At 42.0% G+C, this 15,030-nt stretch overlaps 1 protein-coding gene across 1 annotated transcript in view; it reads left to right on the top strand.

Annotated features, from left to right (window-relative positions):
* Positions 1–203: 203 nt before the first annotated feature.
* The window catches only part of RTCB (RNA 2',3'-cyclic phosphate and 5'-OH ligase), a gene marked incomplete in the record, with an annotated part of 159,070 nt that continues 144,243 nt past the window's right edge, over positions 204–15,030 (top strand). Inside the window, 1 exon segment of the mRNA XM_044087476.1 lies at positions 204–413. Coding sequence (XP_043943411.1) covers positions 321–413 — 93 coding nt within the window.

Below are 15,030 nucleotides of genomic sequence, written 5' to 3'. Positions count from 1 at the left end.
AGTTTAGACTTTGAAATGAATTTTGTTTATAGTATAGACTTTAGCCTTTCCCTAGCTCTTCTTTAACATCTGCTTGTTTGAATTTAACCTGTTTTGCAACGTATGCTTGCTGATACAGGCAATTTAATAAAAGATGAGCTGAGAGTTGAATGGCAAGTATTTCTGAACGCGGTTTTTTTTTATTTGAAACTGTGGACGATCCGTAGTTGAGTGTTGTATTCTGGGACTATTCTCCATGGTTCTGCCGGGAACGTGGAGTCTTGGTACTGTGTGCAGTAGTAGTTAGGTGACAGCTGTGTTTCAGAACAATAGTAGCAAATATGTCGCGGAGTTATAACGACGAGCTTCAATATTTGGATAAGCTAACTAAAAATTGTTGGCGAATTAGAAAGGGTTTCGTGCCACATATGAAGGTAATGCTTAGCGAAGAGTTGAGCGAGCAGTTCTGCTCCTTTCCTGCATTATGTGCTTAACAACTGATAGGAACTTAGGCTGTCTCTGCTTTTCAAATGGTTTATGGGAATGAAATGCCCTCTCCCCACCTTTATGTTGGTTGGGAGGCATTGACTTCTACAGTTGAAACAATGCATATTGCTTCAATCTCACTGTTTTTCAGCTAGGAGAGGTGTATTATGAACGCATGGAATACCTACTTCACTGTTACGGTGTGGATTGAATTGGTCATTGGCGTTACAGTATGAACGAATCATTCCGTTTCTCATAAAATGTGTGACTTGTAGTCAAAGTGTGGCTGCTTATTGATGTGCTTCTAAACTAGATTTGCTGCGATGGACAGTTTTTGTTCATACTTAACTGTTACGGTGTGGATTTAATTGGTCATTTGCGTTACAGTACGTCTGTTTCATAAAATGTGTGAATTGTAGTCACAGGTGTACTTATTGATTTGCTTCTAAACTGGATTTGCTGCGATGGACAGTTTTTGGTCACGACCTAGGAAGTACAGTTTTAATGTGATAAAAGTAAAACCACGTTGTGTTTTATGGTGCTGTTTTCTTGTCTTGTGTTATAGTTTCCAAAGTGGAATCTTATAGCAATATCATACCGGATTTCCTTTAAGTAATACGTTGAGACTGAGAGTTTACCCTGTAGGACATCTGTGTTTTGTTACTAGACTTTGAGTTAGCAGGAAGAAAGGACAAGATTCTGTGACTACTGTTTTCTGAAGTACACACTTTTTTATGAAAAAAAGGGGTGGAGTACATGAGTCTTGCTTTCATAATTCTGGAAGAGGCTCTTGATGGAGCATTTACGTTTGAGGTTTAGGCGATTCAAAGGAACTGGTCTTTGTAAATATTATTGTTATCTGAACTTGACTCAACACAGGAGAATAATAAATAGTGAAATTGTAGCAGAGAGACAAAAAAGAGGTTGCATGTGCAATCCTAGCCTTAGGCTTATTATTCAAACCATGCTCACGTTAGAATTCACTGAAAAATAAACAGCTCATTACTGGGTAAGAGAGCAAGCTACCAATAATTGTCAATAAATCAGATTTAATTAGAGAATAAATTAGCCTCCACTAGTTTTGGAGGGTACTACTCTCCTCAATCTTCACAAAAAAAAAAAATCTCCAACACTGATTTGCCTGCTGATGGTTTCAAGACCATGCTGTCACCTTCACCACCTGAAGAAGGCTTCCAATTTGCTAGATACCTTCGTACCAATACACTGACTCTGCTCCTCCATTGGCATCCAGCAGATCTCCAGCACGTCATTAATGACTTGTTAGTAAAACAGCGATATTGAAGTGTATTAACCCACCAGTTAGTTCGGGCAGGAATGGGCATGGCCTGTTTAACAAGGCGGTGGGCAGAGTTTCAATATGTAAATACACCATGATTGACACGGAATCCATGCACACAACAAACTCCATCCTCATCAAAATTATTACTTTCTCCTTTTTCAGGGGGGCAAGCCCCCTTGCACACCCCCACTGAACAAGTGTTGTGTAACGGTGCTGGTACTGCAACCAATTTCAGCCGTTAATAACAGTATTGTTTAGAGAAACAGTTTTGTGGTATGAACTCTGCCCGATTGACTGAAATGTGATGTACAACAGGCATTTTAGTTTTATGCCCCTAGTAAAACATTTTATTTATTTTATTTGTAACTGTGCTGGTACTGCAAACAATGTTTAGGGAAATGTTTCTCTTTTATTGTTCTCATCCACTCACAGCCAAATGTCATCTAGCCATGTTCCTTGTTTTGGCAGCTTCCAGATAAGAAACATTAACCTTTTATTTTTTCATGGAAACTAAGTAATGCAACTGTTTTGCCAGCACTGCACACAACAAACATTAAGTTATCTGAAAAGGAGCAAATGTGCCCTTCATCACTTGCTAAATTTTTATTTTATTTATTTTACATTTGTTGGCCGGGCTAATCTAACTGGATACATGTCCTTTTTCAGTAGAGGCCCGGGGAGAAAAGCTCCAAACAGTTAAAAATTTAATGTACAACAACAACATACACGTAATATTGAACAGAGAATTTCAGATAATATTGGTCACTTCACTGTTAGCACATTCTTTCAGTTCATTTCTATTTACAGAGCAAGTCAAAAGTGTTTTTAATATAGTATCTGGTTAAAACTCTTCAAGAAAATAATCATTATATCTTGCTTACTTAGCTTACATTCTAATTTCTTCAGAAATAAGTAACAAGGAGTGAGAGGTAGAATGGAAGACGAAGAAAAGAGAGAAAGCATAGCAATTGCAGTAAAGGTTAGTCAGGATTACAAGAAGGGTAAATATCTTCCTATTCCTCAGAAAAATATACCAGAGAGTGTACGTATTTTGAAAAAAATTCACAACAATCAAACTGAGTCACTATTTTCATGCGCTATATCCAAGCTCTGGAACAACTTTTCCACTATCATAACTACCCTTCCTTCCTGCCGTCTTTTCAAGGCTGCACTTAAATCTCACCTAAATTCTCACTGGCTTTATCCTTGCCCCAACCAAGTCTAATAACCCCCCCCCCCCTTTCAACCCTCCCCCAGATTTAGAGTATCCCCTCTATCGCTATAAAACTGAAGATTACTCGCAGTTTGTTAATCCTTCCAGGATTTATTCATTTAGTCTATTATTATTATTATTATCTAGTTACTGTTTAGAAAATTTGTAGCACTGTGTTTTACTTATTTCTCAGTGTTTGTAATTAGAGCTTACTACTCAGTTGTACCTAATTTACTCCTGTATTTCTCCATGTCATGATCACCTCTACTGTACACATTTCTTGATTATTTACCATCTACCATGTCTTTCTGTGGAGCTTTTCTCCCCGGGCCTCTCCTGAAAAAGGACCTGCGTCCAGTAAACAAATGTAAATAAACAAATGGTGATATTGAAGTGTATTAACCCACCAAATGTGCAGTAGCAAGCCCCGCCTGACAATTGCAATGTAATTAATATTCAGCATCTGTGCCTAAAGCAACCCAATGTTTTTTTGTAGACATTCACTAACAAAAAAGAAATATTTTACTAGGGGCATAAAACTAAAATGCCTGTTGTACATCACATTTCAGTCAGTCAGGCAGAGTTCATACCACAAAACTGTTTCTCTAAACGATACCGTTATTAACGGCTGAAATTGTTTGCACTACCAGCACTGTTGCACAACACTTGTTCAGTGTGGGGTGTGGGGGGCACAGCGCCCCCACAAGGGGGTTGCAGGAGGGCTTGCCCCCCTGAAAAAGGAGAGAGTAATTTCGACGAGGATGGAGTTCGTTGTGTGCATGGATTCTATATCAAGTCATGGTGTATTTACATATTGGAACTGCCCGCCGCCTTGCCAAACAGGCCTCGCCCATTCCTGCCCAAAATAACTGGTGGGTTAATACACTTCAATAGCGCCCATTTTTCTAGAGTTAAGTTGTGGGAACTTAAGAAGATACTGAGAATCTTCACAGAGGAACTCTGGAGAGTGGCAGCAACTTCCAAAAAAAGTTTGGCAGCATCATTTCTTGGATGACTGTCTAGTTAGAACAGTGTTAAGGAAGAACAAAGATCTAGGAGGTGTGTAGTGTTGGGTCTGGATGATTGCAGGTGCAAAGGGTGAAAAGTCTATATCATTGTTCATGTAGATGTATGCAAGCTGAGTGGGGGGGAAGAATCCTTCCTGCACTGCTCTGATTCAACAGTTGGATGGGTTTTAGGTAGTAACATATGTGCAGTCACTTTTTGGAATTACTTCTTGTTTGTGGTGTGGATAATGATGTAGCTCCGTGCGTCATTTGTGTTAACAAGTGGATGAGCATTGGTATAGCAGGTTACTTTAAACTGAAAGTAAGCTGGATGTCACAGTTGTAGAAGTTTTCAATCGGGCATCTAAATTATCCAAGTGGTCATTTTCTGGGTGGTAGAGAGTGATGTATTTTAACAATTTTGTCTTCCTGCTTACTCATGTCTGGTAATTTCACTTTATCTCCCATGAATACAGGAGAGCATGTGGTTAATCAAGGGGGTGCAGAAGGTTCTGGGACTGCATGAAGGGAGTGCAGAAGATTATGGGACTGCAGGTGCAAAACCCTAGACATACAAGCTAGAAATTCTGTGGACAAATATAAAATCCTTTTAATCTTAACATTCTGTACAAAAAGTTATTGAAGCAACAAAAGAAAAATGTACTTGTGTTAAATTAGCAAATAGGTTGTGGGTTTCAGCAGAGCAGGTACAGACAAAATGTAGTGGGTTGCAAAAAGTGAAACTAATAAACATGCCAGAGTGGGTGGAATAAGAACACATCAGCAATGCCATCGCAGAAGCAACAAGCCCTCTTAGGAGTTAATTTGTAAGTCTAAAAGCAAAAAAAAAAACTGCCTCTCAAGTGAGGTAGCATCAAACATTGATTAAAAAAAGAGGGCAGCATTTAAAAATCAAGAAAACAGGAGGAGGATGGTAGGGGAATTAGATAAGTGAAAGCAAATGGAAGTTAGTGTGGTGGTCAGGGAAATCCTGAGAAGAAAGAGAGAGCTCTTTTGGGGGAATAAAACTAAAACTATTTGTGGGTGCATAATGTATTAGAGAAAGATGGATAGGCAGTGACATTAAGAAATGGATGGTGATATCCTCACTATGATGGAGCTTGCTGACACAACAATCCATTGGGGTTTGACATTATCAATGTGATCTTGTTTTCTTCAAGCCTTTCTCCTTTCTCTCTTCTATAATCCATTTCAAGTCTGCTTTGAGTCATGCTACACATAAGGAAGTAGCGTTGTATTCCCATGCGTTTGACATAATAGGTGTGTATAGTGGGAGTAGTGTCCGTTAGTGTCCCCTTCTATACCTCTTGTTACAGGACTACTTTTATTTCTCCAGCGACCCTCATTAGCATGCATCTCTGAGCTAGTTTTACAATATACTAGGCTGTTTTCATCTGCGACCAAGAAAGTAGCCAAAATGTAAGTTGTATAAATAAGAAACCTTTAAAGCTTAGCATTTCAGTACTGCAATGCTGCTTGCATAAATTTGTCAAAAGAGGTGACCTCTGCCATTGAACTAGTGACTGTAATTGCTGTGTTTTGCTATAAAGTTATGGCTACATCAGAAACAGCTGAGAGTCCGTGTAACTTCTCTTCCTGTCTGCAGTAAAGACAGTAGAAATAGTTCCACACCTCTCTGTCTTTTTACAGCAGTTGTTGAGTTCCTAACATCAACAGGACCAATTACCCATATAAGATTGCCAGCAGTACCCGACTACAAATTTCTCTGTCTGTGGGATGTTATGCTGGTGTAGACAAATTTCTCTGCAAATTATGTGAGAAAAAGTGGGTGGTCTTTCCCTTTAACTCCAAGGCAAGGAAATTAAAATTTTATGAGGTACACTCAGGTTTCTTGTACCTATAACATACTGGAACAATATTGTAGGGAAAAAGGCAACTCAGGAGTTGAGTTAAACTGTAGGAGAAAGTTTTTTTTGTTTTTTAAGAGCTGCAGCTAAGTGGTTTGATGCCCAGGGCAGCAGCACACCTATTTGGGGACCCTTTTTGTTTAAGCTTTTGCAGTCTTTAATAAGGTAACAACTTAATGTACTACCTTTTGATGGCTTTGACACTTCACAACATGTAAATTTTCTAAAGCAGACCGATACTCCCTACAAGTTAGTGCCCAGGGCCTCTCTTTCCACTGCCTCACCTTTCCAGTGGCTCTGGAATTATTCAAATAATGCTGAGTGCTCCTCTTTACTATGCCTGTATGAAGCCATAAACTATGAATGGACAAACCCAAAAAAAACAATCTTTCTTTTAAAATGTAAGATTGTAGTTCTTTGATTTACCGGCATGACTTCACCACCCTAGCTATGACATATTTTTCGGACAAGAAAAACTCCTCTTGTGTACTTATTTTCCTCTTAAGACCCGGTCTTCAAATGTCTTCTTGCCCTGAGAATCTTGTTTGAAGATCTTTTCAGCCACACAGTGTTGCCTGGAGAGAGAATGACCTTAGGCAGTCTTCTTTGTTTTTGAAAGTTTCCCAAATTTATTCCAGCCTTTTACTTCTTACTAGCAGTCTTACCAGTGTAGCATGTGTGAGAGAAAGAATGCTGCAGATTGGGTGTGTGTGTCTTTTTTTTTTTTTCCTTTCATAAAAACTGATTAGTTACTCCAAACCATTACTGTTCTCTACTTGCTGTGTTGGGTCCCAAACAGTTTATTGGCCAAATCATGCCTTAAGCAGCCAGTGCTGCTTACAAGTTCTCCAGATTTGCAACAGCTGCTGTTAGCAGCATCTTATTACTGTTGGATCTGTGTTCGGTTTTGTGGTGGCAGCAGTTTCTTTCCAGTTAATACTCTGAGCAAGAAAAGACTACATCCAGTCAAGTTATAAAATGCAATCCATCCATCCTCAACCCCTTTTCCCATTTTGCACATGGGGTCGTGGTGTCACTTCAGCAGTGACAATCGCCTCAAGCCCTGCCGCAAATGTGAGTGTTTGAAGTACCTGGGGGAAGCCCAGTCTGCTGAACAGTGTTCAACCTTGCCTCTTCTAAGCCTTTGACCCTAAAAGACAGGAGGAATCATTTAGAATCCAAGTTGACGGCTACTTCTGCCACACCAACAATTGGAAAATTGCCACTTCTCTTGTTATGTACCCTAAAAGGCCAGCTGTTGTGTACATAGTCCAGCCTGTTCCCTCTAAGGCACCTAAACCGGGGCATCCCTCCTTGCTGTAGACCCAGATCTGCAGGTATTGCTTGTGTTGCGTCTGAACCAGAGCTCAGAAATCCTCTAGCCTACTTGATAGAAATAAAACATATGTGCCTGACCAACCTTGCCAAGTTACAATATTTCAGGATGTAGCAGACCTTGATTTCTTGTGAGTTAAGCTCCTCTACCAGATTTTGCTGCTCCTGCCCAGTTTCTTTTCCCAATTTTCTATGCATATCTTAGTTAATATTTGACTGACATATATCCTTTATCAGGGTTGTTGTCAGTCCCAGCAGACACAGAGGTCTGTGGTTGGAGACTGACCATTTTGATCCTGGATTCTCCCTTAAGCAGCAGCAATGCTCTTGACCTCAGCTTTATCGAGGAGGACTTCAGTTGTAAGAACCAATGCCAGTCTGTCTTGTGACTCCTCAATATCTGGCCTTCTGACTTGACTGGACTGGCAGTTACATTGGCACTGATCATGCAGCCTACTCTGCTCTCTGAAGTGGATCTTGACTGCCTTGTTCTCCTAAGGATCACAGTATGGTGGCATTGGTTATGAACAACTATTGGTCTAACTCAACTTGTTGATTTATTCAGGGTTACAGATTATTCCTCCACTTCAGAGTTTCCCTGCTGGCATTCGCTAGGAAAGCTAATTGTAGGGGGGAATATGTTGTCTGCCTTGCCCATGGCCAGGGAGATGTTATGATCCACCAGCCCATGTCTGCAGATTTAGGGAAGGCTAGAAATTATTTCGGCCTCGGGCACCAATAGCCTATTGGAGCTCTTGGTGGTGGAGGCCTTTCAGTCACCCAAGTCGTCTTGGGTGGTCCCCATATCCAACAGTATGATTCAGTTGGAGGTAGCATAGAAAAGTCTAAATGTAGTTCTAGTTAAGGGTGGTGGAGCTAGATTGGATCCTACAGTGCTTTTTTATAGTATATAAGGATAATTAGGATCAAGCAGACTTCTAAAGACTGGAAAGTTCTAGCTCATATTCTTGGTCATCATTCTAGTTGTCTGATTTATGTATTTCCAGCTTGGGAGTGTGAGTTGCCTACAGTGTAGCAGATGATGCAGTTAAAGTATTAGACTCGGGCATAGCTATGAGATGCCATGCTTAATGGCACCTAACTGAATTTGCTTTGGATACAAAGGCCAGTTTCATGAACAGTCCCTAGAATGTTCTTTTTGGATAGCCAACATGAACAAGAAGGCAAAACCCTTGCAACTATACAGCTTTTCCAAGATGCAGCAGAGTCTGTGGCAACATCAGAGTAATAAGGCAAGTTTGGAAAGAGGTTGCAGGGGTACTGATGTCCCCAGGATGACCCTTAGTCTGTCTGAGGGTTTATGTCCGTGCTCCACTCTGGAGACAGATTGAGGTTCTGTCTGTCTGCTTTTCAGCATGGATGGGCTATCCCGTGGAGCAAGTGGGACAGGACACTTGTATCCAGGAGTTTCTCAGATGTCCTTCCTTTTTCACTGTTGCGGTATTCCTTTCATGTAGGACATGCTGCTGAGGATAGCTCAACTGTCCAGCCAACATACCAAGGCCTTTATATCAGAGCAGCGTAGGTCAGCCTTCAACTCTGTGTAGGGTGATGTACGTACATGCAATCCTCAGAACTTCTTTGCCACCACTTCGGATACCATGTTTGAACTTCTGTCTAAGGCGTCTTTACTGTACTGGTTTTATTGAGTTGTTTACAGGCAAGTACCCCACTGGGGTTCCCTTTTTTTTTTTTTTTTTTTTTTTTTCTCCTTTCCTTTGAAAGTTTCATTTCATCCAACAAAGGAAAATTTCAGTGTGGGCGGCAGATTCCCCAAATACCTGTTCTGCTTGGGTGCTGTGTATGACCATACTTGGTGTACTGTTTGTCATGGTTTTGGTCCCAAAACTTTTCATAGCCGTCTGTCCTAATCTGTTTATCTGAAGAGCCAATAACTTAAGCTTTTGACTGACTCCACCTGTCCCGAGGTTCAGGCACCTCTTAAAAATTTTCATTCTGACTCTGCTGCTCTCCAGCCTTTGCCAGACATATCTCTCGGGGAGAATGAAGACCCTAAGGAATGTTTGTTGTCCATGCCAGTTCCCACTGCCACAACCTATTTGGAGGCTGGCATGAAACTTCTCCCACATTCTCAGAGGCTGTGCTTATGTCTGCTGTGAATGTTGAGGGAGAACCACAGCTGATCATTTCCAAAAGGCTTAGGATGAGTCCCTAAATTTTAGTTTGGGAAGAGGTGCTTTGTACTCTTACAGAATCAAGGCATAGCTCTGAACCACCTAGATTAAGTCAAGGCTGATGTCCTGCTGAAAAAGAAACCGAAAACTAAGCATGTTCCATCTATTTCTAAGGATCCCAATAAAGAAAGGTAGACCTTTACCCAGGAATTGTTTAATGCACCTAATGGCCTTGAAGCTGCCCCACTGCTTGTATGTTACTGCTATTCCGTAGTCTTCATTTCTTCCAAGGGGCCTAGACATTCTGGTATTTCGGATGAGGATTTACGTTCTGGGAGTGAGTCCTTAGCCTATTCCCTTCAAATTTCTTTCTCCGATTGAGTCAGATGAAGACTATTCCTTATCCTTTGATTCTTCTGTTGAAAAGTTATCCTTTGGGGATGCCATGATGGTCTATGTAAGTGGGATTTGTTCCCAAGTATTAGAAACTCAGAGATATTCTGAACTCCTACTAATGGAATCTCCTGCCCCTTCAGCTGCCATGCTTGGTGCTCTACTGGATACTTCAGGTTGTTTCTATACCTTTTGGTTTGCCAGCCTGTGGCCCCAACAAAGCCAGACCACTTCTATAAGGCTCCTTAGGCTCTCAAATATCTCTGCAAGTATCCTTCAGACCGTGCTGTGTGATTTCTGTTTCTGCAGGCAAGCCTTCTAAGTTTCTGTACTCCTCCAAACTCTTTTTGGACACAAACAGCTGGGCTAATGGAAAGACTGGGGAGAAAAGTATATACTTTTGCTGCCTCAGTCTTTAGGGCCATTAACTATCAAACCCATATGACCAGGTGTGTTTTGGGTCTCCATCTCCCAGTTTAGGGAGATTGACTCTGATAGTAAGACTGCTGCACTCTTAGCTCAGCTCTAGTTCTCAAGTAACTCGTCTCCCTATTAAATGCAGATATGGTGCTGCTTATGCATCATCTTGGGCAGCTGCTGCTGGTTCTGTCGTGAGGAGATAATCCTGGTTATGCTTACAGGCTTTACCTGATATTAAAAGCTAAACTCTTGGGTTCTCCTTTAGATTACCAGAATCTTTGGTACTGCTTCAGAATGTGTTTTAAGACCTTACAAGACAAATGTAACTTTATGCTGGACCTTAACATATTTCTCCCTTAAAACAAATTTCTCCCACCCCCAAATCTTAGAGAAACTGCCCTTCTAATTCTGATTTTGTGCAAAGGCAGCCTTGCCAAACTGAACTGCTAGGGACAATTGAGTTTCTAAGTGCATGTTTTCTGATGAGCCCACTCAGACTTCTAAAGGTCAAAAGCTTTCCTTTTCTGACAAATCTGCCTCCATCTGATATTCACTCTCCATTTCCCCTTGGCCAGACTTCCTTATCCCTCAGGCTTTCCCCGTCTCTGGCAACAGATTGCTGTGATTTCCTGGGTCCTTTCCATTATTCAGCATGGTTATTTCATGGTATGGAAGCCCCTTCCCCCTTTCCCGGACCTTCCTCAGCCTTTCCAGATCAACTTCATTTTCCTGTTATGCTGGAGAGTCTGTTGAATCAAGGGGCTATTCAGTCTGTCTCAATTTCTTGGGAGGAACACGTTTTATTCCAGGATGTTCCTGGTACCCAAGAAAGAAGGGTCATGGAGACCCTTTCTTTCCTTAACACCTTCCTGAAAGTGCCTTCTTTCAGGGTGTTGCTTCCCTAGGCTTTTTTGGTTTCTCTAGATCTAAATGACACCTATCTTCATGTTCACACTTGCTGTTATTTTCAGTTCTGTGCTTTGCTCTTTGGTCTGTGACCCAAAGGGTGTTCACCAAATATCTGCTCCCTGTGCTAGCCTTTTGCTTGCTCCATCTGGATGACCTGCTGCTCTCCACCCCAGCTGCTTCAGGATCTACACTCTTCTACTCCTGGCAAAGCCTGGGCTTCACTGTTAGTCTGTCTGTTCTGACTCCTCCTTGGAGCTGCTTTTTAAAAAAAAGAGTAAAATCCCATGACTGGAGGAATGCCCTGGTCAACCTCAGTAAGAAGCCGAGATCCCTCATAAAATTCTCCAAAGTTAGTTAAGAAAACAAAATTGCCACTGACTCTAAAGACCACCACAAAGCATTCTATAGCTATGTCAAGAATCTTAATGGCAACACTCAGATTTGCTCTGAGTTACAGCACAATGGCACTAAATATACAGAACCAACTGGTATTGCCAACATCCTGGCAGATAGGTTCAGTGCTAACTTTACCCCTCTCTCACCCCCTAGAGGGCCCATCTCTATACCGGAAGAATGCAAAGTTCCTGTAATCATGGCTGCACAGGTAAAAAAACACACTCTCCAAAGCCAAGAACACAGCATCCATGGGACCTGACAATATCCCAGTCTGCGTTCTACACTAACTACAGAATGAACTGGCACCCTACCCAAGTACCATGTTCAGTCATAGCCTCACCTCAGGCTTTGTGCCCACTGAATGGCACATCGCAACAGTTATCCCACTCCACAAAGGGGGAGCCATGACGGACTCCAGGAACTACCACCCCATTAGCCTGACGAGCCTGGTCTGCAAGGCCATGGAATGTATCATCATGGAACTCATAAACAAAGACCTTGGTAATCTCCAAATTCTAGACCCTGCCCAGTTCGGATTTGTAAAAGGCAGATCATGTCTCCTAAACCTGATTGATTTCTTTGAAGCAGTCACTAAAGCCATAGATGAGGATAAGGTGGTTCACACAGCTTATCTAGATCGTGTCAAGGCTTTCGACACCATCCCCCATTCTGGAATTATAGATAAGCTCACTAAACTAGGTATAAATCCCTATGTCACAAGATGGGTTGCCAACTGGCTCACGAGCAGAACCCACACTGTGAAAGTAGCAGACTCCAAATCTGACTGACATTGACAAATGGAGTACCACAGGGTTCAGTCATATGAGTCCTCTTCTGTTTGGTATCTACTTCTCTGAAGTACAGGCTAACACAGGAGGTCTTTGGCTAACAAAGCTTGCAGATGACTGCAAACTAGGAGCCATAATCGAAACTCCTAACGACGTGGACATACTACAAAAGTGCCTCACTGAGACAGATGCCTGGTGTCAAAGCCATGGCCTGAAGCTCAATGCCAGAAAGTGTATTGTCATCTCCTTTGGTAAAAACTCTGTACCCATGAACTACCACATAGCTGGTAGTGTATTTAACACCAAAAATGAGACCTTGGGACACAGGTGGACAGTAGTCTCTCCTTTGATAATCACATCGCCACAGTGGTCAGGAAATCCTTCTACGTGGCTCACCTCATCACAAAAGGTTTCTTGTCCTGAAAAAGAAGTCATTGTTCCCCTCTACTCATCACTCATTAGACCCATTATAGAGTACAACGCTCCTTTTGGTATGTACCTCACAAGACATCTACAACAACTGGAAAGGCCACAGAAATGCCTCACAAAGAGGATTACTGGCATCAAGCAGATGCCCTACGCAGACAGTCTCAAAAAATTCCAGCTTTACTCTGTCACATATCGCCTACTGGGAGGCGATCTCTGCCTAACATACAAAGCTATGTCAAACCCAGAGCTGTTGGACATGCTCCACTTAAAGAAATCCCAATCTCTCCGAGATACATGCTCTAGGGACCTAAACCTTATCACCACAATAAACAGAACATGCTGGAGGGATAAATTTCTGTCCCAGAGACTTCCCATACTCTGCAACAGACTACCTATCTATGTCAAACAGAGCTCCTCATTAGCACTCTTCAAGAAAAATCTTGATGATTGGATGGGAGATAGGAAATTCACCCCAGGGATCACTTCTGTGGCTCTGCTCGACAGGAGCACAGGAAAATAATTTTCTTGGGTGGCGAAAGCCAGGGAACACTTTTGGCTAGGCTTGTATAGGTCCTAGGGCCAATAGCCTAGTACCCTCCTATGAACCTTTTGCAGAATTCAGACCATTCCAATGTTGGCTTCTCTTCAGCTTCCAAAGGCTCTATCCCTGATTGCTTTTTTCAGTTTGTTCTTCCTGAGAACCCTGAGGTTCATGGCATTCACCATTCCTGTGATGCCTTTTACCAAACTTCACATGAGAACGTTACAGTGGTATCGCAAAACCTGTTGGGCTCCAGCATTGCCATCATTTGAAATTTTCAGTCCCTCTCTTTCTGTGTGTCAAACAAAAGATTCTTTGGATTTGGTACATCTCTTCCTCCTGATCCGGAGCTCTTCAGACTCCTCCGATCTGAACTGAGGAGCTTTTTCCATCAGTCTGAAAAATCAAGGTCTCTGGCCCCTTCATCATATGTCAGATCATAGTAGCATCAAAGAGATGAGGGCCCTCACCCTTTCTCTGCAGGCCTTTCACTCCCTTGAGTACCAGGTCCTCTAGAGGGTTTTTTTTTTTTTTTTACACAAACGGCACCACAGTCCTGTGGTACGTCTTCAAACAGGGGGCACAGTTTTATCTTTGCAGACTGGCTGTTCTGGCTTGGGGTTTTGTTATATGTCATATCACTCTTCAGGCGGAATACATTCCCTCAGAGAACATCTTTGTAGCAGACTGTCTGAGCATGTCTAAGACACAACCTAACAAATGGATGCTTCATGGGGAGGTCTTTCTGGCCATTGTAAATCAGTGGGGTATTTCTCAGCTGGATTTCTTTTTTGCCTCCCCTCTGAGCAAACAAATTCCTGTATTGTATTTTAGAGCTCCTTGTCCTCTGCCTTATAAGATTGATGCCATGTCTTTTTCTTGGAAGGGGATCTTCCTGTATGCCTTTCTTCCTCTTCCCCTGCTTTCCAGGGTCCTGAACAAGATTATGAAGGACTCTCCCTGAATCTTGCTGGTGACTCCATTTTGGCTTAGACAGCACTGGTTCTCTCTTCTTTCACTTGTCCAGGGGCAGTCATCACAAGTTACCCCACCACATAGATCTTACAAAGTGCAAGGGGGTCTCTCGTTCATCTTCACTGTCTATGCTTCAGCTCACACTTGGGTGATAGGGTTTTGATACCCTTTAGACAATTTTTTGAGGACATAGTGTTCTGCAGGAGGCTAGAAAACCCACTGCCAGAAAATCCAGTGTGGCTAAGTGGAAGAGATTCTGTTTGGTGTTTCAATCATAGCTAGGATCCTTTTTCATTGGGGTCCCTTTGGTTTCATATTTGTGTGAATTGCTCAATGCTGGTTAGCATATTCTTCTGTTTAAAGCTCATTTGTTGGCAATTACTGCCAGTCTGCTTCTGACCATCCTTTGGCTTCTTGTTTTGAGGTAAAGTAATTTCTTAAAGGAGCTCTTCATGTCAGGCCTCCAAGACGGCCTATTTCTCCTCATTGGGACCTAAATATTCTCCTTGGAAAAAGTCACTCAGGCCTCTTTGAGCCTTCTTCTTCCTCTCTGAAACACTGCATCTGTAAGGCTGTTAACTTTAGCCAAGAGAGTTTCTGAACTCCATGCTCTTATGGCAGCTCTCCATTTTTTTCACAGAGACACGATGGTCCCTGTGTACTAAACCTTCTTGTATGCCCAAGATATACTGAATCCATTTGTTTAACTCTCCCTTTTTTCCTTCTACACAGTCTGCTAGTGAGAGGGTGCTTCACACCTTGGATTTACATAGACAGCTCAGATATTTGGACAAAACCAAGGTCTTTAGACAAG

This window comes from Protopterus annectens, chromosome 11.part0 (assembly GCF_019279795.1).
Source record: "Protopterus annectens isolate FY-2018-M chromosome 11.part0, PAN1.0, whole genome shotgun sequence".
In the NCBI taxonomy this organism is placed as follows: Eukaryota; Metazoa; Chordata; order Ceratodontiformes; family Protopteridae; genus Protopterus; species Protopterus annectens.
This window is presented reverse-complemented; position numbering and strand designations above follow the sequence as displayed.